General features: G+C 38.0%; 1 protein-coding gene across 1 annotated transcript in view; it reads left to right on the top strand.

Moving 5' to 3' along the window:
• csmd3a (CUB and Sushi multiple domains 3a) overlaps nt 1-27,890 on the top strand; it is a 457,456-nt gene that overhangs the window by 142,901 nt on the left and 286,665 nt on the right. The window contains exons 6-12 of the mRNA XM_036558514.1: nt 2,257-2,369; nt 7,194-7,271; nt 12,801-12,888; nt 14,113-14,237; nt 17,700-17,821; nt 24,588-24,691; nt 26,347-26,459. Of these exons, the coding sequence (XP_036414407.1) occupies nt 2,257-2,369; nt 7,194-7,271; nt 12,801-12,888; nt 14,113-14,237; nt 17,700-17,821; nt 24,588-24,691; nt 26,347-26,459 (743 nt within the window). The remainder of the gene's footprint in view (nt 1-2,256; nt 2,370-7,193; nt 7,272-12,800; nt 12,889-14,112; nt 14,238-17,699; nt 17,822-24,587; nt 24,692-26,346; nt 26,460-27,890) is intronic.

The raw sequence follows: 27,890 nt of genomic DNA, 5'->3' as shown, positions 1-27,890 counted from the left end.
ATGTGGACACCTGACCATCACACCTGTTTGCTCTTGTTGGACATCCTGGTCCAAACTATGGTCATTAATATGGAGGTGTCCCCTTTGTGGTTATAACAGGCTCCACTCTTCTAGGAAGGCTTTCCACAAGATTTTGGAGTGTGTTTGTAGGAATTTGTGCCCATTCAGTCAAAAAAGCATTAGTGAGGTCAGGTGGACGTGAAGGCCTGGCTCACAGTTGACGTTCCAATTAATCCCAAAGGTGTTCAGTAGGGATGAGGTCAGGGCACTATGCAGGCCACTGGAGTTACTCCACACCAAACTCATCAAACCATGTGTTTTTGGAGATCAACTTGTCATGCTGGAACAGAAAAAGTCTATCCTCAAACTGTTGCCACAAGTTGGAATCGAGAACTCTTGCGTTCTCCCATTACTCGGAGACCCAGATATGCACACGAGGAGCTGCTGCTGCTGTTTTCTCTGCCATTTGCACTGACTCAGTAAAGAAGCAGCAGGTAAACATGTTTAAGTGAGGATCATGGATTTAAAAATGTGACCAGAGGTATTTTTAGAGTTTTAAATTTACATAAATTCAACTGAGCTCGTGCCTTAAACTCAGCTCATTAAAAAGCTTTGCTCCACATGTGAGAAACTTTTGGCTATTTCTCTTTGTTTACAGGCTGTATTTTCTTCTTTCTCACTCTCTGTTTTCATTGGCTGGCGCAGGAATCCATTAAGATTAAGTCGTTAACCGGTTTACACTAGATTACCCTCAGAGTCGGCTTGAAAAAAGTTTGATAAACTCTGACTGGTCTGAAACGCATAAAATGCCTTTGTATGCTGTAGTACTAATGTTACCCTTTACTGGAAATAAGGGGCCCAAACCCTGAAAAACATCCCTGGACCATTATCCCTCCTCCACCAAACTTTTCTGTTGGCACTGTGCATTCCAGTAGGTAGAGTTCTCTTGCCATCCACCAAACCCAGATTTGTCCATCAGACTGCCAGATAGTGAAGCGTGATTCATCACTCTAGAGACGTCCACATATATTTGGTCACATAATTTATGTGGTTTTTTGCTACTAAATAAACCAGTAAATAAATAAAAAAAAACAGTGGAAAAAATGGAAATTAAAATTAGCTGTAGATGTCTGTCACATAGCGTAACATTGTGTCACATTCAAAGTGCAGCTATATCACATAGAATGTCCCACAGTGAGTGGCTAGAAATGTTACCTGAAGTAACCAACTATTAGCATTTGTCTGATTATCTAAAAGATGTTAAGCCACATGAACACTTCATGAGCATCATGGGTTTAATTGAATACAGAAATAACAAAAAGAAGAGTGTTGCTTAAGAAACTGTGCTGGAAGTCTCTAAGCACATCAATGCCAAATGTCGGTGGCAGTGTGTACACCTTCATTAAAACCAATGTTTTTGAATTTTTTGATGCTGCTTGATGCTTCTGGTTGTGGGTTAGGTGTAGGATTAGGTCTAAATTTTGGGTTAAATTTAGTGGAATCTATTATTATTATTATTATTAATATATATAACTTAACATTCAGTTGCATTTAATAGTTAGTTGAATGTTGAACTGGGCGGGGATCTGCTAAGTATTTACAGTGGACTCACAAAATAAAATGTTTCTCAGAATTGTTCTATTCTATCTAACACATCCTCATACGCCTTCCATGACGTTTCTTTCTTTCCTGAGTTGAACTCCAGCAAGATGATCATATGGAATGGAACTGAAATGACAGTCCACTCTTTTCAGGTTGGACTCATCAACTTCTTATAACGTGTTCCTCCAACAGTCGTGGGCTTTAAGTTCCATTACATTTTGACATCATTGCCCTTGATAAGTGTTCATTTATACTTAAAGAAAATGGATGTCATTTGAAAGATTGATGCTGCGAATGAAGAGCCCCACGTAGGCCGTCTGAAAATAGGCCCCGAGCCGCGGCCGTGCTTTTTCACAGAGGCTCTTTTTCACGGAAAGCGTCGCTCTGTTAAAGTGGATAATGTGAGTCCAGGGTGAGATTGCCTTTAATTGAGGCCCCAACCAAGGCAATAAAAAGTCTATCTCCAGCTGAAGGCATGAGATTCAGAGCCCTGAGCTAGGAAAGGTTGAGCTGCATGTTAATGTATGTCGTTGTGCTCCTGTATCTTCAACGCTGCTTGTTCCTCAGGGCTACATATTATGCGTGTTTGCTTACGGGGAGAGATGATGGTGAGCTATGGCTGATCTCTGTGTTTATTCTTTTTTTTTATTTCAGGTTGTCTGGCACGAATATTCCTGTGCCCATAGTCAGCAACAAAAACTGGCTGCGGCTCCACTTCGTCACTGATAACGGGCATCGACACAAAGGCTTTAGCGCTCAGTATCAAGGTAAAGTTTTTGGTTGTTGGAGCTTGGTTTGTAGTGCGGCTGCATAATATAGATATTCATAAAGGGTAACACTTTTACAGCCCCTTACATTCTAGGTATTAACCAGGTATGTGTGTGGTATGAATTTCAAACTACTATATAATTATTTTGGGTAACATGATGGTAAGTACTGAAACAGTTTAACTAATTACACTGAAATTGCAAACGGTTCTAGATATAAGTGTGGGATGTAAACTCTACAGTACTTATTTGATAAAGTTGATGAATTTATATTAAAAAAAGCTTAAATTATTTGGAGTAATCGTGTGGTCAGTACTCATGCTAAATTTCAGTGTAATACAGGGTGATTCAAAAAGATTGATCCGATTCCAAAGCGCCGTATTTTTACAACTGTGAGGTGCCTAGGAACCAATCACATACCAATTGAAAGGGAGGCCATAGAGTTTCTGACTTTCACCGGAAGATGGCTCCCTTCAGTCTGCCCCTGAGAAGAAAGTGTTTTGCGTTCTCCACTTCAATAAGTGAATCCGTCATAACTGTGCAACGTGTAATTCGTCGGCAGTGAACCTCCAACAGCTCCGAGCGTTCGTCGTTGGTTCCACAACACTGGATGATCTTGGAAATTGCAGTGAAAGAGCCATGAGAACAGTGACACCCGACATGCTCAATCGAGTATGGGATGAATTTGACTATGGCGTTGATGTTGTCTTTATGCTCACATTTACAATTTACTGCATTGTTCTGTAATGATTTACAAGTGAAATTAATCATTTTGAAATCGGATTAATCTTTTTGAATCACGCTGTATTACACATTTAAGCAGGAAAGTAATTTGGAAACACCTCCAAGCAGAAGGTAAATTTTATGGCGTAAAATGATGGCCCACAATGCAAAGATAGTAGTAAATGGTAAGAATCCAGTAAAACAATATTATAGTGAGATACACATACAAAGTCCAGAAAAGTTGAGACAGTATGTGGAATGCTAATAAAAACAGAAAGCAGTGATTAGTAAATTCTGTTTGACGTGTATTAAATTGAAAACGGAATTTCAGGAATTATAAAATAACAGGTCAAATTCTTCCATCAAAATTCTTTCCACGTCCTTAACTTAGAACTCACAGCTTTCAGTTTTTATTTCTATTTTACCTACTTTACTACCTACAGTTTCCCAACTTTTTTGGAATTAGGTTTGTACAGCCCAGATTATATTCTGTTTATAGGTATTAGACAGGTACATAATATGTAAGACTCTTTGTACTTTATTTATGTACATTTTTACATCAAGTAACTACCCAGTGCCCTAAAATAATTACACAGTACTGTGGAGTTTGTATCACACACTTTCCATCACACTAGTTAATAGCTAGAATCTGTTACTTTTTTAATGTTAATCTTTTAGTTGTTTATCCTTTCTCTCTGATATCCACTTAAACATTTGTGTTGTTTTATGCGTTAAAAACACATAGTAATTATATATCAAAATAATGTCTTAATTTTTAAATCTTTACCAGACCTCTCTTTATCTGTTTTTGTTGGCAATACTGAATTTAATGTAAAAAAGTTACTCTCACTTTTTCTAAGTAAAAAAAAAAGTTGATATTTCTAAGTAATACTTGCTAGAAATATTTGTGAGTAAACATGCTTAAAACAATGTAGTAAAGTATACTGTTATTAATTATAGTGTGTGACTTTAAGGCTGATTTATGTAAAGGAGCTGATTGGCTGCCCTGTATTGTGCCTCATTTAAAAAGCAGTCTGTGCTGAAACACTCCTTTTAGGTTCAATGTGAGTGGGCGGTGCTAAACTGCTGTTGACTGTGCAAGCGGATATATGTAAATGCACTGTTTTTATGAGGTCATAAAATTAATTAAAAACAAGCTGTTTTTGTGAATTTGTGAATATGTGAATTTCCATATATGGACTTTATGGACTGATGGACTGAATGCTAATTTTTGAAACTTTACCAATATTTGCATTATATATATCAAAAAATATATCTTAAAAAAAGCAAAGTTTTCCATGATATGGGCCGTTTAATATACATTGGTTAGTTTATAATGTAGTTAGAAGGCCTGTTTGCTTATTGCAGCTTTGTATGCTATCAGTATTGCATAAAAAATGATACATTCTGTGGCTCTATTTAGCATCACTTTTAGCTCTCTAAGGCTAATGCACTGCCTAAGCTGTAGAAACACAGTTGCTGCAGTTTTAGGACACTTTTTCATGTCATTATATCTGTCAATTATGGTTATTAGCTGCCAGTACTTTAATCAACTAACATGTAGATAAAGTTAGGATATGTTGGGAAAGTTCCGATATCACAAAAATCTTTAATTGCCTCCTTTATCTTAATCAGCAGGTAATTATTTTCACATTAAAGAAGTTAATTTGATTTTTACCCATTTATGAAATAAGGATGACCTGTCAAAGTTGTAGTAAAACAGGGTCGATCATGCTGCAGAAGCTATTTGTTAATAATTAATATATGGTATCAGGAGGTTATGAAACCAATTTTTGCTGCCTGTGCATAAGGGAGGAACCTCTGAACTGTTGCAAAAATAAGGAACACCATCACAAGAAGAATCTTTATATATAATTTAATGCCGATGTGGGCCACAATTGCTAATTTAGAGCCGCATACGAGATCATAATTAATCAGTTGTCATCATTTAATGAGAGTCCCTGACCACTATTTGTCACTGTAGACTTTATTGCTTCTACATCAACTTTTCAAAAGTTCTGATGCCTTCCTGTCTTTTGTCATGGAGAAATGATAAAAGCAGAAACACTAACACAACCTTGCTGGTAACGCCAACACAAACTCTGTAGCCTTGATATCCAATTAATGTCTGTCTCCAGCGAAATAAAACCCATCGTCACTTTTCAGAGAATATTTGTAAAATACAAGGCTGGTCACTTACTTTGAAACAACCAAAAGCTAATAACACCCCTCAGACTTGTAGGAGCCTATAAAGTCTGATAGATGTTCTTTGCCAAACAACTACTAATTCATTAATTCTAATTGTAGGGTGCTAAACAGTGCTAAACGTGAAAGTCAGCCAAATGTGCTAACCTGAGATAGCTCTGAATGAACTGGTCTTGTATATTTTTATCACCAGGCCTAGGTTTTATTCAATACCAGGTACATTAGCATCTTTTTTTAGTTGGACACGGCTGTGTCAGTGCTGACCAGTACATTTAAAAAGGTTGAACACAAAATCAGTCACATCAGTCAAAATGAAGGACAAATATCAGTCACTGATATTTCCGATATCCCTTTTGCCAGGATGTAGCAAAGTCAAACATTTTGCTAACTATTCTCCTATTTATAGAGGAGTGTTTTAGGATATATTGATGTAACTCAGAAGTGCTTAACATGCAACAAAATGAAGCAAATATACTAGCATGATTGTAGCTGTGAATATGCATTTTGACACCTGGCCCATATTAGCTTTTACACATTAGCATCTTGGGCTTCTTTTAGTTATACACTGTGGTATCATTTCTGCTGGAGTTGCAGAAGTGATACCAGATCAAATACAAGACCAGTCACCATAATTTGAGCTGACCAAAATCAAAAAACAAGCCTTAGAAATACTGGAGACTTTATGATTTCTCTTTTGCCAGTAGCTGTGATTGAATGCTGGAGGATCTTATTTGCATTTTGCCTCCTGGCCATTACTGATTTTCATTCAGTGTTCGTTAAGCTGAGCGAAAGCAGGTGACAACCTTAGAAGTGCTAGAGTTTTTCTGAAGTCTCTTTTGCCAATATGTAGCCAAGTCGTGTATTTTTGATAACAGTTCTATTAATTATAGAGATTGGAATCTGTTTAGATGGAAAGTAGAGCAGTCAGACATTTGAGTTAACGGATTTGCCAGTTATGGGAGGATGTTTAAGGTATGAACTCAACAGGGCTGAACGTGAACATGCTAACTAAATGAGTATTTGTGAATGAATTCTGGGGGATCAGTTAGCATGATCTCGTTCGCATTTTGTCACCTGGCCACTACTAACTTTCATTCAGTGTGCATTGAGCTGAGTGACAAGTTTTAGAAACGCTAGAATAGCAGTTACTGCTATCACTTTGCTGATATATAGCCATGTTAAGCATTTTTGCTAACAGTTCTGCTAATTAATGGGGGGGGGTTGAACTCAACCATACTGTGCATGAAACCAAGATGCCAAATATGCTAATGTGGTAGCTGTGAAGGAAAGTTGGGGGAACAGTTGCAGCATGATCTCATTTATATTTTGACACCCAACCCCTGGTAAATTTCATTCAGTGTTTGTTGAGCTGACCGAAAGCAAATAACCACCTTTAAAAATGCTAGAATCAGTTGCAGATGTCACTTTTGCAAAAACAGAACCGTTATATGTTATATAATCTCAGAACTGTTATAATAATATAACATAATCTGAGGTACGCACATGACCCGGCTTTACCCCATACTTTCCAAAGATTCTACATAGGAAACTGAAACTAACTCTGTTGTTGGTCAGAACCAATGGGATTCCACTGCACTCAATTCCTCAGCGCCATTGCATCAGCTTCAGCCATCTTTGCGGATTAGGAGCTGGAATTGAGACTGTGAAATCCCAAGCCTCCTGAGCGAAAGATCGTTAGCCATGTAACACACCGCTCTCCAAGTCTCGAAAGGGGAAGATTCTGTCCTTGTCCAACTGTTTCCTCTCACTCATATTTTCTTGGGCCTACAACAAATGGAGCCAGCAGAGATTGATCCCAGGATTGTAAGCTATTCTCTGGGAGACTTACTTCGTCTGCTTTCATTTCATTTCTTTTTTTTTCCCCTCCCTGAACAGTGAAACGGTCTGGAGATTTTAAATCAAGAGGAGTGAAGCTATTGCCTGGGAAAGACAACACAAGTAAATTTTCAATAAGTAAGTCCACCGTTCCTTTACATGTTTTTAAAGAACACATTTATATTGAAAAAGTGAATTACAAAGACAGGACTTGCACAAGGTCAGTGCTGTGATTTAGGAAAACCTAGCTGCTGTCTGGTGCTGAGATACCTCAGCCTCTTCTGCTTAGACCCTTTTAGTTTTACAGTTATTTTTACAACCTGTTTAGCAGTAAACATGCATCAGCTGAAGGACATAGACTGCATGTAAAACACAATATACAATATAAAATGCTATCGAGACAGAAAGTAAAAGACAATAAAAAAACAGCAGCCCTTTTCAGCAACACATAGAAGACTTTATTAATGATCACGTAAAGTTAGAAATTGGCAAAATAAAAGTCATTTACTGTCAGTCTGGTACTAGTTAATGCACACCTACTCTACTGATAACTCCTTATCCTTTGTATTGGATTTGGCACCAATGCTGTGAAACCACCTTCTTCAGACTTTCAAACGCTGCTCTATTGTTCAGTGAAAAAGCCCCCTTGGGGTATTTCACAAAGCAGGAAGCTATTAGTGGACTCTTTTTTTATCCAATAAGAGTAAAGCTAAGGTATATTCCTATTGGACAGTCACTTTTGGCATACATTATCTAGCTTCTTAAGAATTCTTACTTTCTAAAATGCTCTTTTGATCATCAGCAAAGCCTCTCAACAGTTTCCAAAACTGGAGTTAAAAAAAGATTCTAAAAATATAGCAAAAAAAGATCGTAAAATATGCCTGCAAGATCTGATAGACCACCAACACTGTCCATATCAGATAAACAACACTTAAAGCTTTCGTCTTTGAGAGAGAGCAGAAAATCAAGCTGCTTCGGATCTGAAAAAACCCACACGCATTTCTGTTAATCTTTCCACTGTGAGAAGACAACTCAGCGCTATGGGTCTGAAAGGATGTGTAGCTGTCAAGAAGCCCTTACTGTGAAGAACAATGGACTGATCAGCCTGGAGTTCAGACCTCTATCACTGAATATGTTTGGGATGACTTGAATTGTGAGAAAGAAAAAAGTGTAACTTCTAAGACTGAACTTTGGAGGTGTGGAAAAACAACTCTGCAGATTTCTTTGAAAAACTGAAAACAAGTCTCCTAAAAAGTATTGAAGCTGTAATAGGCAAGGAGTGCACATAACAAATACTAAAAAACGAAGTGTGTAGTGTCTGATTTATATATATATATATATATATATATATATATATATATATACAGTCTGTGAATGTGAGAGAGAATATATGACATATCTACAAATAAAATAAAATTTGTGATGTTGCCTCAGTTAGCTAATGTTTGGTGGTTGAGCCAATGTACTGTGTGGACTGCAGAGTTCTGTCTGCACTGATTGTGTTGATCTCTATATATTGATGCTTCACAGTCAATGTTAACTACTCAAATGCTGAATTAATTAAACACTGTCATGTTGGTTAGCTTGCAAAGTAACATTGACCTGGCCATTTACAACATTGTACACTGTACAACACTACATTCCCATTAGACAGGGGAAAATGTAAAGAAGTAAATTTAAATCATATAATACGACCAAATAAAGTATAACTGTGTTGATTTCACTCCAAACCTGCACAACACTGACTTTATTCTAGTTAACATTAGACTGCTGACTATAGCTAAACTCACTGGATACTTGTCATGAGATCCTGCCTTCAGTTATGCAGGTAATTCCCAAAGACAAGCTTGTAGAATTTTTTATTAAGCTCTCTAAAAAAAAACTGCTCCACTAAACAGTTGACACTTTAATGGAAAAATTAGCTTCACAACCTAATAAGGATGCATAAATAAGCAAGTCCTCTAATCAAAGACATTATAAAGCAAGACTTTGCTCTCTCCCTCCCTCCCTCTCCCCTACCACTCAGTGGGATGCCTGTCAACATGGACGTCTGTTGGCTGATGTAACAGATTCAGCAGTTGAGCTGTCCAATGACGTTCAAAAAAAAGTTGTGTGCCGCTTTATGCGTCTCCTTACCTTCCCAGCTTAATAGGTCATGACTAAATTTGGGAGAAAATTTGGTAAAAGTAAAAAAAAAATAAACAAAAGGAAAGTGTTTTTTTGGACAGAGGAGCTTTCTTACTACAGAATGAGCCAAAATATGATGTCCACTGTTGGCAAATAAAAAGCATTAACAAAGCATGAAATCATTTCATGCCATGCTAATGATTATTGACTACTGCATCTAGAACCCCATAAGTTTGAGTTGGGCAACATTTAGCATTCTAATTGCCCTTGATCCCACTTCATTGTGGCAGGGTCACCACTTTGTTCTTGTAGGATGACAGAGTGTTACCTTTAATGGAGAGAAAATGAGCAGAGAAAAGGATGCAGTCATGCTGATCTGGGTACAGATTTGGGCCACACATTATTGACTAATCACTGTCATTGACGATGATTCTTATTCTCTACCAGTTTTAAGTGCATGCTTGCATGGCTCCCATTGTAATAAGGTATTGAGCACAATAATTCATTTTCAAGCCAACAGTGTAGCACTTCAAATGCGTAATTACTACAGGATAGAATTTTTATTACCCTCAATTTCACAGTGACTGCCTCGCGCATTCTGAATGATGAATTATGAGTGAATTATTGGGCTCAGCCTAGTCTTATTCAGTGCCCCAATACACCAGCAAACACCCCTGTGTAAATCAATGGGGTCTTTAATTTACCAACTCAAGATCCACCACCGAACCGACAGCAATTAAGCCTGGCTTACAGTCATTTCCCATGCATTTGTAAAGTATCACTTTCAACTTTTTGTTTTGATTGAGTTCAGAATGCAGAGGGATATTGAAGCAATAAACCACCAGAGACCGAGGTTTTACCACGTGTAAAGGGGGGTGTTAGGCACGATGCAAAGCAGGGTAAAACTCCCCTAAAACCCTTGAAATCACTGAATCTCAAATTGCTTATTGCGACAAAATATGATAAAATACACTAATGTTAAGTAAATAATTGAATGTATTATTAATAAATGAATGCAGCTCATTAACAATAGTCTATGGTTTCCAAGCATCTTAATGATAAAAGATTATTCCATTAACAGCACAGTTGTTTTTTATAACTTACTGCTTTAATACAGTTAAATTGATTGTGTGCAGTCATTTGCATGTACGCTGAGTTATAAAAAGGGCAAATTCTAAAATCTGATTGACTGAGCTGCTGTCAAAGTCTTTTGATATATAAATAACTGCGCAAAAGTCAGAGACCACTCTTTAGTCATTTAATTTCCAGTCAAAATGACAATTAAGTACAAAAAATCATTTTTTATTTATTCTAAAAAAGCTGGAAACATATGTAAGCCTCAACAACTAAGTTTAATATCAGATTTGTCCGGTATTTAGTGTTTCCAGTCTTTGCCTTTATTACAGCTTCCATTCTTTTCAGGAGACTTGATTTCAGTTTCTTAAAGACATTTGCAGGGATATTTTTCCATACCCCCAAAGTTCAGTCTTAGAAGCTGGTTGTCCATAAAATCTTAACCACTTATCAGATGTTAAATTTCAGTGTTCTTTTTTGTCTGTTTCCTTATATCAGTAAAGGTTTCTTGACAGCTACACATCCTTTCAGAACCATAGTGCTGAGTTGTCTCACAGTGGAAGGATGGACAGAAACATCTGTGGATTTTTTGAGATTTTCTGAGGCAAGAGTGGAGCTTGATTTTCTGCTCTCTCTCAAAGATGAAAGCTTGAAGTGCTGTTTATCTGATATGGACAGTCCTGGAGGCATCCCAGGTCTTGCAGTCACATTTTCTAATCTTGTAGTACGTTTTTTGAACTCTATATATATTATACAAATCTGTGCACATCTTAATGAGCTACAAATGAGAAATAATTTATATTTAACTGTACCATGCTTTTGCTATCACAATAACTGTGAGTTCTAAGGCTTAAGAAATACATCAGTCAAAAAGACTAATATTGCTGACAGGTAAGCTGAAGAATATTCTCACAACCTTTTTTTGAACCGATGAAGTCTCAGGTGACTGATTAAAACGACTGCAAGAGTCCACTCGCCTTGACTTACTACTAATAGACAATTCAATGGCCTGGATGACTAAAAAGCCTTCACAGACATGTTAGTCTGATGAAAAATGTGCTCAGATTTATGATGTCTTTAAACTGAGTTGAGTGTCATTTCAAAAAATAACAGTCCTTTCAGTATAGGAGTTTTGTTTAAGCCAACTGACAAGTAAATCTGCCACAGTTTATAAACCTTTTCCTTTTATAAAAGTCTAGTAGGTGCTTTAAAGCTTTTTAATTGTTCATACGTGTATGAGTACATTTATATGAAGGAGGGTCAGAAGTTCAACCTCTTAAAATGCCAATCTTTTTCACATGCTAAAACTTATTATTCATGTACAAGTACAGGGACTTGAGTGCAAACTGGCTAAGGTATTTTTAATAGAAGTGTGTAACAAAACATTAGGCCTGCTGGCGGTCCCTGGCCATCTAAGGGGTTAAATACGCACACTGGCCGAAATAAAAAATATAATGAAAAAAAGCTGTGCAAACAAGCCTATTTGCCTCATACAATGGTGCTAGAATTGTTCTGAGAGTTAGATTTTCTAGTTTAAAAAACCCCTTCTGATGATTGAAGGTGGGAGGAGCTTTTGAAAAACTTTTTTGAATTTTTAAAATTTGTTTTAAAATTTTTTTCCACTAGCTGGCTAATGCAGATGGAAGCCAGATAGCTAACATTCCTGCCAGCAAGCGAACTATCATGCCTGTATTTGTTAGCCTCTACAATAGGTTGTCTAATGTATTTGCACAATGCATGCTGGGTATTGTAGTGAGAGAACATTAATGGACGAAAAATATAAATTTATAAACTGTAAAGATATAAATGTGTCAAACCCATGAGGTTCAGGGGTGCACTGCTGCTACACAGTACTACATAACATGACAAATAACATATTGAAAGCTAGTTTTAGGCTTCTTTATGGGAAATAACTACCACACCCCTGTTGGAACAGGTCTTCACTGAGCCTAAAATCAGAGTGAGTGTTAGTACATCAATGAGAGCAAAATTACAGGGGACAATTTGAGCAGAATAAGTTCAAGCAAGTTAAGTGGACCATTTCTTCTCAAAATAGCTTTGTGTATGTGCACGAATAGCGCTTTCCTAATGCAGATATCCTATCACTTAAATGCCAGTGGACTGCCCAGTTATAGCACGGAGTGAAAATCCAATTAAGGTGTAGCAGACGGAGAACATGGAGGATTACGTGAGAAAAATGAAAATAACGGAATGAGGTAACTTGAGGAAATCAGAAACTTCTGCTTTAAAAATTTGCCTAAAGTGAAATCGACAAGTCTTTTTCTGAAGAGATGTTTAAAAATGTAATTTTGAGCACGTAACTTGCTGCTACCCACCTCTGCGCACAGAACGTAAAGTATCTGTGGGCAGCATGGCATTATTCCACTGTGCCCACTCTGTTGCTCAGCTGTAGGGCGGTAATGGTTGTGCACTAGCTTACAGCTGTGCTTCATTTCCGATCTGCAGTGAACGAGGGGGGTGTGAAGCAAGTGTCCAACTACTGTCCAGACCCTGGAGAGCCAGAGAACGGCAGGCGCATAGGCTCTGATTTCAGGTAAACCCTGGGTGTGTTTGTGTGTGTTCATCCATGCAGACTGTATCTAGCAGTGGGTGTTTCATTAATACAAATTCCTGATACTATTAATTTGCTGGTATCTGGCATTGGACACAAGAATGGAATCTATAGTTTAACTATTCGCACATGCATGCGCAGGTTTTGGTATATGGTCATCATGTCTACGGAATCTGGGCAAGAATCAATTAATTAATTTTTAGCGTCCTTTTATTTCAGACCTCCTAATGACCATTCTGCTAATGGAATAGAAATAGACTGTTGCAATTAATAAATAAAATACTTTTCATTAGAACTCTGTTATCAGAGTCACTATTGGCGCTCTGTGTGTGACATTGTGACTCTGTGTTGAGCTGCTAAGGAGCAATGAAGGCCGCACAACCTCAGCTTTCCTATATTAAAAAATAATAACAACTGCCTAACTAACTTTTATAATTGTTGAAGTGCTGCTTCACCTGCAAAGTCGAAAAATAATCCACTTCACCTCTGATTTTCTTCAACCTTGTTCAGACCTTCAGAACTGGCAGAAATAGCCTTTATGGCTACTTTGAAAAGGGGTTAATTATGCTTTTATAAAAAGTAACAAGTATTTAGTTAAGATTTTATACAAAAAGAAATTTTGGAAATTAGTTTTGCTATGATAAAAGTATAACATCCCTTTATATATGGTTCCTTCTGAAACTTATCATTGTTAATGAGCCTAGTTAGCTACAGTAGCCTTAACATATAGCTGTTAGCACTGAAATACTAAGCCAGCCCCAAATGGAGAAGCATCATGACTTTTTTTTTGTTATCAGATAAAAAAAAGAAACCATGTTGGCTTCTGTGTATTAGCAGTGTAGGCTTATACAACACTGTTTAACGATTATGACAGATTAAGGAACTTAATTGGATTTGCCATGACAATGTAGCATGTTTCTTTATAGCCTCAAGGCTGAAGCTTAAGCATTTAGCTACAAAACAGTTGTTACATTAGTCCAGTTATTGCCCACGTAAGCAATGTTGGCTCATAAAATGCTATATTCAGTGATTATCTGGCAAACACTTGAGGCAGACTGCAACAAATTGCAATTTCTGTTACATGTAGAATCTTCCAGATTATATCAATTACTGATTACATAATTTGTTCTCCAGATCAGGATGAGGTTAATGTCCTCAGTTGCTCACTGATTGTGCTTGTTTTCTAATCTCCTTGAAACCTGAAAGCATCGGAGCAATGGTTGGGTTCACCTGTGATGGAGACCACGTCCTGCAGGGCTCCAAGAGCATCACCTGCCAGAGAGTGGCGGAAGTGTTCGCAGCCTGGAGTGACCACAGGCCTGTGTGTAAAGGTGAGACAGCCAATTTCAGTGTACTTTCAGGACAGGCCAATGCTGCAGATCTGCTCACTGATGTACTGTAATGTTCTTTAATCCAATCTAATCAATGAGATTGATACAGAGTGGATATTGCCAGCTTGTTGGGTTGTGGGGAGCAGTCCATGTTTGCTTTATTGGCTTCAAACTCTTAGTATTTCTGGGAAATCTGGCTCATCACATGTTTGTTGTTTGATCAGAGCGGCAGCATGGCTTTGGGACAGTTAGGCATCTCTGCAAATCTCAGCGGTAAATCTCAGCAGTGTTTTGCCACATACAGTAATAAAAACTAATTTTTAGGCAACAGTGTCAACACTGCAGTGGATTGGAACTAGGAGCTTCTTTCACGCTCTTCAAACAGAATGTGTTAGAAACAACACAGTATTTTCTAACATACTTGTGTGTTTATTATTCTGTATTACTTTTAATACAACCAGTGTTTTCTTATTTAATGCTAAAGATGTCAAACTTTAAAAGTAATTAATTGTGATTTATTTCATTATTTTGCGATTGCAATTAATCTCATTTGTCTTTCTCGCTTAAATTTGCCTATTTTTCCATTTTTAAAGCAGTGCATTTTGCTCAACCTGTATGAGTAGACAAAATAACTTTATTAGAATGTATTTATTAATTTTAGTAATTCAGTAACATTATTTTCATTATTTAAATGCAGGATTCACATAAACCTTGTTTTTACAGTAAACACAGTTTCCAATTTTCATCCAGTGAGAGCAACACTGTCTACGTGTTCCAAACAATGAGTCTGTATATCATACTCCTCGTGATTGTAGCCTCTCACTCTCGTTCATACACCTTATGGATTCTTGTTATAGTGGATGCTCTCAAGGGGAACTGGAGCTCCACTCTGCTGTTGCTTTTGTTAGTTTGCTGCTTGTTTTATCTATAGGTCTCCCGCAAGCACTGTCCTGTGTAGTCTGCTGAAAGTGCTAAAGGTATCGTTTTAAAAGAAATTTTGAATGCTGATGGCTACAGTTGCAGGTTTTAACATAGAAATATGTAGCAGACTGCAGCTGGGCTTCAGCTTTCACTACCTCAGGCAGTTTAAAGGATCAAACTGGGAAGATTCATTAGAAAAAGATTACTGACAATCATTAAGCACATTAACATTCGTAACGTTAAATTTAACACTACTGAATAAAACTCTTTATTCTGTGTTATTTGGTTTGTTCATAAGTGTAGAACAGTCGTTTCACCAGCTTCCCTCAGTTTTGGGGTAGATTTAGTTGTAAGTCATGTGTTGTAATGTAATTAGCTAAGTAAAGGTAGCTAGTTTTATAGTCCTAGCTAATGATCATAACTAGCTTGGTTCTACCATGCTGTTGGTAACTTTAATATTAATATTTAATATTAATGCTTCCCTAGCTAATGTTACTGTTGTTTGAGCCATATGTTTTTTTGTTTTTGGTGAAAAATGTGAACGTAGGCATGTCAGAAGGAAGTTATCATTAAAGGTTGACAGAAAAATGGTTTTTAATACACAGTCTTATGTCAGTCGTGATGTTTTGGTCTAAATGCGCTGCAGCAAGCTTAGAAAACTCAAAAAATGTACATGTACATTGTATGGCCAAAAGTATGTGGACACCTGACCATCACATCTATATGAGCCTGTTGACATCCCATTCCAAAACCATGGCCGTTAACAAGGAGTTGCCCCCCCCCACTTTGTGGCTATGACAGCCTCCACTCTTCTAGGAACGCTTCCACCAGCTTTTGGAGTGTCTGTGGGAGTTTGTGACCATTCTGTCGAAAAAGCTTTTGTGAGGTCAGGCACTGATGTTGGACAAGAAGCCTTGACTTACAATCATCATTCCAATTCATCCCAGAGGTTTTCAGTGGGGTTGAGATCAGGGCTCTGTTTAGGCCACTGTGAGTTCCTCCACAACAAGCTGACCGAACCATGTCTTTATGGGCCTTGCCTTGTACACAGGGGCACAGTCATACTGGAACAGGAAAGGGCCTTCGTCAAATGGTTGTTACCAAAATAACTTTGTATGCTGTAGCATTAACATTGCCTTTCACTGGAACTAAGGGGCCCAAACCCTGAAAACAGCTCCAGACCTTTATGCCTCCTTCACCAAGTAGGCACTATGCATTCTAGTAGACAGCATTTTCCTCCCATCCACCAAACCCAGATTTGTTTATCAGACTGCCAGATAGTGAAGCGTGATTTATAACTCCAGAGAACATGTTTCCACTACTCCAGAGTCCAGTGGCAGCATGCTTTGCACCGCTCCAGCCCAAACTTGGCACTGCGCAGAGTGACCTTAGGCTTATGTGCAGCTGCTCGGCCATGGAAACCCATTTCATGAAGCCCCCCACATAAAGTTCTTGTGCTGATGTTGCTTCCAGAGGCAGTTTGGAACTCTGTACTGTGTTTAGCACTCAGCAGCCCCGCTCTGTGAGTTTGTGTGGTCTACTGCTTTATGGCTGAGCTGTTGCGGGTCCTGGACCAGGCATGTCAAACTGGGGACCTTCCAGGCCAAAATGCTGCAGATATTAGCGTTTACCCTCGTCTAACACTCTGAATTCAGTTCATGAAGGCCTTGCTAATTAGCTGATGAGTTGAATCAAGTGTGTTTAATGAGGCAGCGTGCTTAAGTCTGCACTTTTTTAGCCTGTAAGGACTGGAGCTTGACACGTGTGTAGATGCTTCCATTTCACAATAAAGTTAACTGGGACAGATCTAGCAGGGCAAAAATTTCACAAACTGACTGGCAAACGTGGCATTTTATGACGGTGCCACCTTTAAAGTTACTGAGCTTTTCAGTACAACCCATTCTACTGCAAGTGTTTGTCCGAGATTGCATGGTTATGTGGTTGATTTTATAAACCTGTGATTATATATATGGGTGTGGCTGAAACACCTGAACTCAATAATTAAGAGGGGGTGTCCAAATACTTTTGGCCATACAGTGTAGATCAATTTACTAACAAAATGAATTCAGTTTATTATCTGTTCTTTTGACTTCTCAACATGTTTGAAGTACAAGCTTATTCTGTATCTCGTATAGCTAGAACAAAAAGCACCGCTGTTTAAATGGAAAAAATGTCCATTTTCACATTTTACCACACAAAATAGTGCAATAAATTTGCAATATTTTTTTATCATTTGACAGCTCAAGTATGTCCGCATACAAATCAGCCGTTTTCACAGAGTGAACTAAATAACTGGAACATGATAAGCTGTGTGATACTGTTCTGAATTAGAGCTTGTTATGTTGCTCACTGAGTATACATCCAAGTGGATTCCCTCCATTGGCAGTGAAACCACACCATATCCCATACGAATAATGGCTGAAATAAAGAGTAACCGCTCACTAAACTGTAATAAGCTCTCACAGCCACAAACCTTTAATTACACATTCGGCCATGCAGGCCATAGCAGTTCCTCATCCGTCCATCTGTGATGTTTTCCAGTGAAAACGTGCGGCTCCAACCTCTACGGTCCATCTGGCACTTTGACTTCTCCTAATTTCCCCATCCAGTATGAGAGCAACTCGCAGTGTGTGTGGATCATCACGGCCAGTAACCCCAATAAGGTAGAGTACGTCGACATTCGCATTCGCCTCACGCACAGTGTACACGCACACACATAGAGACATTGACTCTGCATTGATATATGATGTGCCAACCATGTGGGTAATTATGCTTATACCCATAAACCTAATTGGTTCCTTGTCTCATGTGCATGCGCACTGCATCGATAATAGGAGCGTGCTATATAGTGGAAGTTTGCGGGTCATTTTGTCTGGCACTTTCTTGACTTAGAGAGATTGATGATGCTACAACCTTCTTTGTGAGACAGAAGGATCCTAATGGGCCGAAGTTAGCGTAAGCCTGCGGCTCACTAGCAGACTTTATGGTGCTCTGTTATACTCTGCTGAGGTGGCTCTGTGGACTGTCGGCACAGAATGGTGCACTGCATTAGCTCGGAACATTCTGCTGTATATTACAGCATGGAAGGAAATGCTACTGTTGAGAATTAGAGACTCACTCGTTTCCCGGGAAATCTATAAAACACATAGTTCTGGTTCTAAAATCATAAAAACATACACATAAAATACTTGCACACATATGACCTCACACATCAATTAAATTTTGTATTAATGCACCAAATAAAAAGACGTTGCGGTTTATGGAATCATCTTTGAATACTCTATTGCTTGGTTTGTAATGAAGCGGGCAGTGAATGTGTATCAAAGTCCTTATAAGAAAGACTGTTCACTCTACAGCCATCTTTGCAATGCCGTCGGGCAGTTACTTCCAGCCATACAAGACCAGACTTCTATCTGTTTGAATGAGGAGAGCCCTAAATATTTGAAACTGAAGGTCAAATTACTGCTTTACAAACATATTTGAAGTCACTGCTAAAATCTGACAAAAACCTAATTAAAGTAGCAATAAGTTCAGCAAATGCACAAAAAAATTCTTTTTTTCAGGTTGTTCTGCTGCGTATGCGCAGATCTCCACAAAAGGAGGGGGCTTCTCCAAAGTCATTGCATAACCAGCAAGTTGCTCTGTTTCTTGAAGGGTGGGACTTTCACCATAAACAGACGCCATGGTGAACGTTTTGTGCTTTCTCATTTATATTTCAACCAGTGGCTGGTCTCCTCATTTATATCGCCTCTGATGTATATACAGTACTGTGCAAATGTCAGATGCTTCTATACAGACCATATAGAAGCACTTTGTAGTTCTACAATTACAGACTGTAGTCCAACTGTTTCTCTGCATACTTTGTTAGCTGCCTTTTACCTTGGTCTTTAATGGCCAGGACCACAATAGAATGGGTATCATCTGGCTGATGGATCATTCTTAGCACTGCAGTGACCCTGACGTGGTGGTGGTGTGTAAGTGTGTGTTGTGCTGGTACGAGTGGATCAGACACAGCAGTGCTGCTGGAGTTTTTAAACACTGTTTCCACTCACTGTCCGCTCTGTTAGACATATCTACATATTTGGCCCATGATGTAGATGTAGAGTCAGAGACAGCGACTTATCTGTTGCTGCATAGTTTGTGTTGGTCATTCTGTAGTCCTTCAGTGGTCACAGGTAAGTCAAAGTCACTACAGTGCTGAGAATGACCCACCACCCACATAAACCTGCTCTGAGGTGGTCTTGTTTGGGTCCTCATCATTGTAGAACAGGGTAAAAGCGGGCTAACATAGTATGCAGAGAAACAGATGTACTACAGTCTTGAATTGTAGAACTACACCTATGTGGTAAGTAAAGCTAATTACAATGAACACTGAGTGTAGGAACAAGGAGGTGGTTTTAATGAAGTGGCTGGTCACAGTGTGTGTGTATATATATAAGTATGTTTATATATATATATATATATATATATATATATATATATATATATATATAAACACACACACACACACACACAATTTAACAATTATGCCTTATTGAGCTATCAATTTAGCAATAAGGGTTTTTAAATCAATTATCTAGAATTCCAAGCACCACAGAAGTGCTTGACCTCACAGTCATGTGTAAAGGCTGAGCGCCATATTTTGAGGTAAAAAAAAAAATCTGCAATTTTAACTGCAATAATCCATACATGACTATAAAATATGATTTAAATGACGTGAAGAAAACAAATGCCAAATAAATATTAAAAAATATATAATGAAAGATGTGCTCCCCAGGAGTCGCGTCACTGGTGTTACTGTGTAACAAAAAATCTCTTATTTTGAAATAAAAATCACACTGATGACATCACTTGACTTCATTTTACCTGTTTTCTGAAGATCTGTGAAGAAAAGCACATAGTAAGTCCACTGTGTCATTTCAGTTATCAGACATTTTCCCATTTAGCTCATGATCTCATATGAAGCTTTCAGTTGAAGTCACTGGTGTGACCTACTTTATTCCTAGGTAATTGTGAAACAGTAGAATACAAATGGATTAAATTACATATTTTAGTGGACATTCCATGATTGACTACATGTGGTTTTATGCTGTGTAGCAGCCATTTTGTAAAAGGCATTTTTCATTACAAATGTCACTGATGTTACTGTCCGTGGTGTTACCTTTCCTTTGTGTAACACCAATGAGGATTGGTAACACCAGTGACTCCTATGGATAGATAGAAAAGTGGAAGTTTGTGTAGAATGACCCATATATTCTGTGACTGTACTTTTGAGGTCTGGAAAAATATCCCTGCAGATTTCTTTGAAAAACTGAAATCAAGTCTCTTGAAAGGAATGGACGTTAAGAAAGGTAAAGAGTGGACACACGAGTGCAATCACTGCTTAATACCTGTTTGGACTGTTAGTCATATACATGAAGAGTGGTGTCTGACTTTTGCACAGTGCTGTAGAGCTGAATGATTCCTGGTGTGGCTTCAAGTAAATCTCTTGTGATAGAAATGTATCAGAGACATGTAATACTGGTTTGTGCTCTCTTCTCCAGGGCCTACATTTGGCCTGTGTGTTTATTCTACGGGATTAAACAGATTAAACGTTTGTCACACTTAATACTGAAGAATATTAAGAAGCTCTCAGTATGCCTTCAGTTTTCCTTGAAGTATCCTAGTAGCAGAGCACAGCTTAGATCAGAGCCTTTTTTTGTTGCCACAATCTATTTAAAACACTTAACTATTACGTTATGTTTCAGATAAATGTTATTACGCAGTTAATGTCCGCTTTTGTGAATGAACACCTGAGCATTTATCACTAAAACAGCCTGGAATTACATACCTGCATGAATGCGCTCCGGTATTTGAAATATTTTCAAAGAATTCTCTCCCATCCTGCCATTAACTATTTGCAAATAGCAGGGCTGGATATTCAATTGCTGCTAAATCTATGCCCTCCTGGTGCTGTGCAATGCAAATGGGCCCTAAAAGACACAGCGTTATTGCCTCATTTATCTTAGCCAGATGGAATTGCAGAGTTTAAGTTTTATTGCGCTTCTCTCGCTCTCATAATAAGAGAGCCACAGGCAGCACGAGTGCATTATCGCATTGTTAGTGCTACGAAGTAAACTTAAAGGGAAGTACCGCTGATTTTTCAGAATTTTTTCATAATTAAGCTGTTACAATGTAAATAAAGTCATTCTGAGTGGTTTGATGTGAGACGCTTTGTTCTAGAGAATTTTACAGAGTCTGTACTGATCACAGAGGTGGTGTTAGGAACCAGACGTTTGAAGCTTTTTAAGGACCCATATGTTACGTTTTTCATGTTTTTCCCATGGGGTCAGGTTATACCATTTGTGTGGTTTTGTGTACCAAAAACAGTCATAATTCATTTTTGCGTGACCATTTTTCCGACCTCCCTTAATCCCTTAGAATCTAACAGGCTGTTACTGTGTTACTATGTTACTGTGTCTTTAAGACATACGTAAATGACCTCTGTTCTGATTGACTGCTATGTGTTATGCTTTATACAATCAGAGACGCTCCTTGTAACTTCAGCGTGAATGGTCGGAGCTAAACTGCTATGTAATATATACAGGTGGACATATGTAAATGGACTGTGTATCACAAAAACACTGAATTCAAAACAGGCAGCTTAGTTTCCATATATGAACTGTATGTTCTGGGGAATTAATAATAAAACCTTAGCAATATATATAAACACATCATCATCATCATCGTTGTTAACCACTTAGTCCAGCTAGGGTCACGGTTAAACACTCATTAACTTAAATTAAAATGGAATTTAATTAATTAATAAAAATTGGGTTTTCCTTGATATTGTCTCTAAAAATCACAGAAAGTTGGCACATGATATGCATTTTTAAAAGAAATGCAAGGTGGAGGGGTACATGCAGTGTTGTAAGGCAACGTAGTCCCAAAGAAAAGTTTTTTTTGTTTTTTTTTTCCTATTTTCCACTATTTTACCATCACTAACATTACATGTAAAACCTTAGAAGGCGTGTAGGTTCACTGGTGGTTTTGGGTACTACATAACATGGCTATATTTATGGTTCCTGTCAGCACCACTGTAAAGAAATGTGCATCAGGAAGATTCTTTAGAACAAAGAATTTCACATCAAACCCCTCTGAATGACTGTGTTCACATCTTGACAGTTGAACTGTGGAGAGATTTTGAAAAACCACTCAAAGTCTTACCACCAGATAGGCGCACGTGTGCACATAGCATGTGTTTCCTGTGTTATTGTTGCGCATTTGAAAAGGGATATGGCGCATTTCGTATTGTTTACACATAAATCCCACGCCTCGGGCTTCGTTCAGACGCCGCTATCTGTGAGACAGCCTCTGAACACACTCCGGAGGGTGATTATGCAAATGGAACGACTAATGTATCAGTGGCATGTGATATCAGCTTAAACGTGGAATGAGTGGAACGTTCAGTGCTGAAGAATCTGAGCGAGGAACGCAGATCACACACTGAAGTTTTCTGTTTCTGTGACTCACGATTATATATTTCATAAATCGTGCATTACTGTAATCAGCTGAATTTTCAGTTCCACTGGACGTCCATGAGGCCATTTAGGCTGAGTGGAAATGAAGGGTGATTTACTGATAACATATAGCAAATTACTGGCCTTTATCAGCTTGTGAGCTCACTAGGTTATTGTATGTGTATATCACTTTTATTTCATAATTATGGCCATTGCAGACCACAGTTGGAAGCGTTGATTAAGACCATATGAGAAGACCTCAGGCGCCGGAGCGTCTGACTGAGAAGTGATCACTTTCACATTGGCACTGTCACGAGAAAACCTCATATCAGGAATGGTTTACAGAAGAACATTAATATTTTATAAGGGAATTCCACTGATTTTTCAACATTTTTGCATTATTAAAAGGTTAACATGTAGACAAAGTCATTCAGAGTGGTTGGATGTGAAATGCGCTGTTTTAGGGTCAGAATTTTTCACAGTAGTGGTGAATGAAACCATAGCATTTACTGCCTCCTTAAGCTCCCTCACAGAAAGTTGTTGCATTAAGTGGTTGTGAATACACTGCCTGGTGCCTGAGACTTTGCTTTGCAATAGTAAGTCAGAATAGTAACCCCAAAAGTATACTTTTTTCAGATGTACCACTATTTAACTCTCGTCAACGTCACATCTAAAACTCAGAAGACACGTCAGTGTTCACTGGTGGTTTTGGATGGTCAATGAAATGGCTGTATTTCTGTTGTAGACACCACGACCCCTGTAGCCAGTTGTACCAGCTGAACGTAAATTTAACCTAAGGCCTATTTGGACAGCATTAAATTTACATGTGGTCTTGGGGTAATTTCACGTTTTATTAATGCCACTCTGTGATTTTACTGCCTTCTTGATCTGTGTTTTTCTCCCTCCTTCCCTGAGAAAATTACAGACCAGATTACTTACGAAACCCAGCAGTTGTCTGATAAATTTAGTGTAGTCCAGATACAAATCTCTGCAATTTTGGTAAATTTTTAAGGCCAGCGTTGCACCACTTTGGAAAAAAAATGTTTTTTGAGTGCTGCTACTTGCCTTATTTAGTCTTCTGGGGCATGCAACCGTATTAAACATTTTTAAATGACTAAATGGTGGATGCTTTGGAAGTCTTTCAACCATTTTCTTCATGTAATGGGTAGAACGTTAACGCCATCCTGTCTAAACTTGGAGAGCATTAGCAAGAGGAGAAGTTCCTTAACAATATTATCAACTTTTACACCAGTAAATCTTGATCATATGACCAAGTGTGACGCAAACGTCCAGGTTTGTAGAAATTACAGCCCAAAACTCGCGCCTCTAGTCATTTTATTGCTGCCCAGTTCTGAGAGTTTTATCACTTCCATCACATTTATGAGTTAAGATGCTTCTTCGAGGAATTCCACTGAGTTTTACATTACTGCATAATTCAGTCATTAAGAGAATCTAAACTTATCTAATCATCCGAAAGCACCAGTAAACTTACACATGTCCCTTGAGTTTTTATAAACAATGATGATAATGATAAAGCAGTGTTTAAAAAAAAAAGTTTACAGACTATTTTTTTTTGTACAGTACATCTCCACTATTAAGGGGTTTTAAAAATATGCTTTAGGCCAAAACCTTTTGAGAACTATCATCACTCAACATCAGTCTCAGACATCAGGCAGTGGATTCATAACCATTTCATGTAACAATGCATTTCATATCAAATCAATCTGAATGACTTTGTTTACATCCTAACAATTATATTAAATCATATAATATTACATTACATTAAATAGAAAAAATGGTGGTGTTGCAACAAAATGTTGCTAGTTTAAATAAATTATAAATAGTTGGTAAAATAAATAATCATTAGATATGAAAATATCAGGTTTTCTTATAACATTTTCTATAAGATCATTTTCTTCCACCCTTACAGGTGATCCAGATCAACTTTGAGGAGTTTGACCTTGAGCTTGGATATGACACACTGACCATAGGGGACGGTGGAGAAGTTGGGGACTCCAGAACAATAATCCAAGTGTAAGCCCATTTTCCTGTATCATTAGCTCTGTGATCTCCACAGTTAATAACATGTGCATAGTGTAATGTTCACTCCCCCCACCCACCCACAATGCTGAAAAGAAGCAATTTCATCATCCAATGTAGGTGTAAAATCCAACTAATGGAAGAAATTGCATGGCTCCTAAGAAAACCAGTAAAAGTGGTAATGTTGTAACTTCCTGGTTTTGCCCTTTCTAGTCTCCTCCCATGTCCATGCCTCCCTTGTCCTGCCTTGTAGTTATTCCTTCTATCTGCATGTGGTTTGTAACCAAAAGAAAAAAAGGAAATACAAAACAAACTCTAAGAACAAGCTAGAAAATAAAGCATAGAGGCATATGGCAAAAGGGGGGAAAATAAATGGAAGAAAACAGAATCTATATGCCCTGAACACAGAGAAGAAGCCCTAATGAGTGCAATAACTTTTTCAGTGACCCTGTGTCCTTTTCAGTCTTACTGCATAAAAAAGTGTCCTTGTAGTTGTAAAGTAAATAGCTATTAGTATTTCATTAGTTTTTATTTTGCAAAAAAGTGAATGGTGCTTTGTGTTGGTTTATTCAGCAAAAATAAAAAGTCTGTACTTGCGGCACATCCAGTCAGAGCCCACAATTATATAATAATTTGATGCTTCTCATATAGTCATCATGATATCAAACATCTTTATTGAACATCACGTTTTATGTCCACGTCGTGCAGCCCTAGCAGAAAGTACTGTTCATTTATTTATTTGAGCTCAAGCTGTTCCTGTCTTCAGCTGGAAATTCTGCTCTTGCTTTGCTAACACTTACAGTTGAAGCCAACTTACTGAGAAACGATCAGACGTTTTGAAACATGATTTAGTGAATTCCTTACTCTTCTATTTGAGAAGTTACCAAGCTCTGTTACACAATAAGCAAGTGTACCAGAATGCAAAGCAGAATGTTTTGAGAATATGCTAATGTGTAAATTGGTATTTTTAGAATGATCCCTTTGTGAAGAGTTTGCTAACATTTGCTAGCTAGGGATAATAATAGTAATTATAACTTTATTAGAATGTATACTTGCACTGTCTCTCCTGTGGTAATTTAACAGTTATGTCTTTAGGGTAATAGGCAGTGCTTTTGTCACGACTGCTGAACCTCCCTTCGGTTTCCAACAGCGCAATTTACATTCGCTCACGAAAGAAATTCTAACTGTCATTGCAATCATTGGAACAAAAGCCGCAGATCCGAGCGAGCTGCCAAGCTCCAAATCCACACGCACAACAGGCTCTCCATGAGGGAACCCACGTTACCCAACACCCCCACCCAATACAGCTCCCCCCCTGCATCTATCCCACAATGCAGCTGTACATCCCGCCAGCAGTTTCTTGAAAAGACACGCTTTAGCAATTGTCTGTTGCGGTGTGTTCTGGCGCTCTGCCAAGCCAGAATCCTTTTAGTGCTAGCTTGACATCCCTCAAGGACGAGCACCCGTCTCCTGCCAAAGCAGCTATACATAAAGTGTGCCTAAAATAATTGACTACTTTTAACCACCCCATTAATGCCAGTGTAAAAGTAGTGCTGTCTTGAGTGGTCTTGATACCGACGTGTTCAAATAAAGAAAAAAAGGTTGTTTTCTTCCAGCCTGAATTTCTGTCTCTCACTGTCTGACTGCAGATTGACGGGCAGCTTCGTCCCTGACCTCATTGTCAGCATGACCCACCAGATGTGGCTGCACCTGCAGTCAGACGAGAGCGTGGGCTCCATCGGCTTCAAAATCAACTATAAAGGTTCGCTTTAATAATAACCAGCTCTTACAAAGCAAGAAAAGGTTATAAAAGATATCTGAAAACTTCCTCTTTATAATTATCACTGTCTGAAATGACCTGTAGAAATGGCAGTTAAGGTGAAGTTAAAGATCTGGAAGACAATGAAAAATTTCTCATAGAACTGCCTGGTCAGCCTGGTCAGGTATGCAAAGCAAAACCCCCACATCACTGCCACAAACCTACAGGAAGGTTTAGTAAAAGTATGTTTAGAAATAGTGATGCACTGACTGTGCATAGTTGAAGGGTCATCGGAAAGTAACCTTAACTGTGGTCTCATTACGAAAGTCAACATCTGAAAAAGGCTAAACAACATCTAGATAAACCATAGGCCAAGTTCTGAGGTGTGATTAGACAAAAATTTAACTCTTTGGCCGCGTTAACCAGAGGTATGTTTGGAGAAAAAGAGATGCATTTCAAGAAAAGAGCACCTTGGCAACTGCAAAGCCTGAGGGTGGATCTGTTATGCTCAACCTACTTAAAGAAACAGAAGATTAAGGTCTTGGAATGGCCTTCAGTGTCCAAGACGTATTATTATAAATATTATAAAAATCTATGTGTAGATTGCATTTATTATGTGCACACAAGACAAATATTTCTGAACTAGAATCATTCTGCAAGGAAAAGTGGAAAAAACCAAAATATAAAGATTATAAAGTTAGCTGGCTACACAAAAAGTTTGTTGGAGGTAATTGCAGCCAAAGAGGGAGCTAATAAGACTGACAGTATGTTGAATTCAGCAAATTAAAAAAATGCATTAACGTTTCCTAAGAAAATCAACACGGTGTGTAATTTGACCAGAGGTGCTCAAACATTCGCATTCAACTGTAGCTGGATGATGTGTGGTTAACAGAATCTAAAAATATGATTTAAAGAAATGAACAGCAAGCTGTGCTAGAAATTCTTAAACAGGGTACGATTTTTGTTAAAAGAAAAACCTAAAGACTATCTACATAAAAAAAACTAAAACCTAAAGACTACATAAAAAAATTAATAAAACCTAAAGACTACAGTCTCGGATGTTATTTATTTATTTATTTTGTGTTTATGTAATATAGACAGATACATAAGCTATAGTGTTTATTTGATAGAGACAGATACATGACAATTTCAGGGAGTTCTCCAACAGCAAGTATAAGCATCATAACATTCATAGCAATACACTAATTTCCAGTGTTGTATTTTTACTTGTTATTTATTTTATTTGCTTTGATTTATTATGTACTTTGACTAACGTTTACTGAGTTTGTCTGTTTTTCGAAGCCTGTGCTGCTTTAAGAGTGATGAGAACAGAAATTACAAGGATATTGAGGCAGCTGCCCATCAGTTTCTGTTATAAGCCATATACTGTTATTGCGTCAGCAGGTTTACACATTAAAATGATTGCCTGTGGTA

The sequence above is a fragment of the Colossoma macropomum genome, unplaced genomic scaffold (genome assembly GCF_904425465.1).
Source record: "Colossoma macropomum unplaced genomic scaffold, Colossoma_macropomum, whole genome shotgun sequence".
In the NCBI taxonomy this organism is placed as follows: Eukaryota; Metazoa; Chordata; class Actinopteri; order Characiformes; family Serrasalmidae; genus Colossoma; species Colossoma macropomum.
Note: the sequence above shows the minus strand (reverse complement) of the source record. Positions and strands in the feature narration are given on the sequence as shown.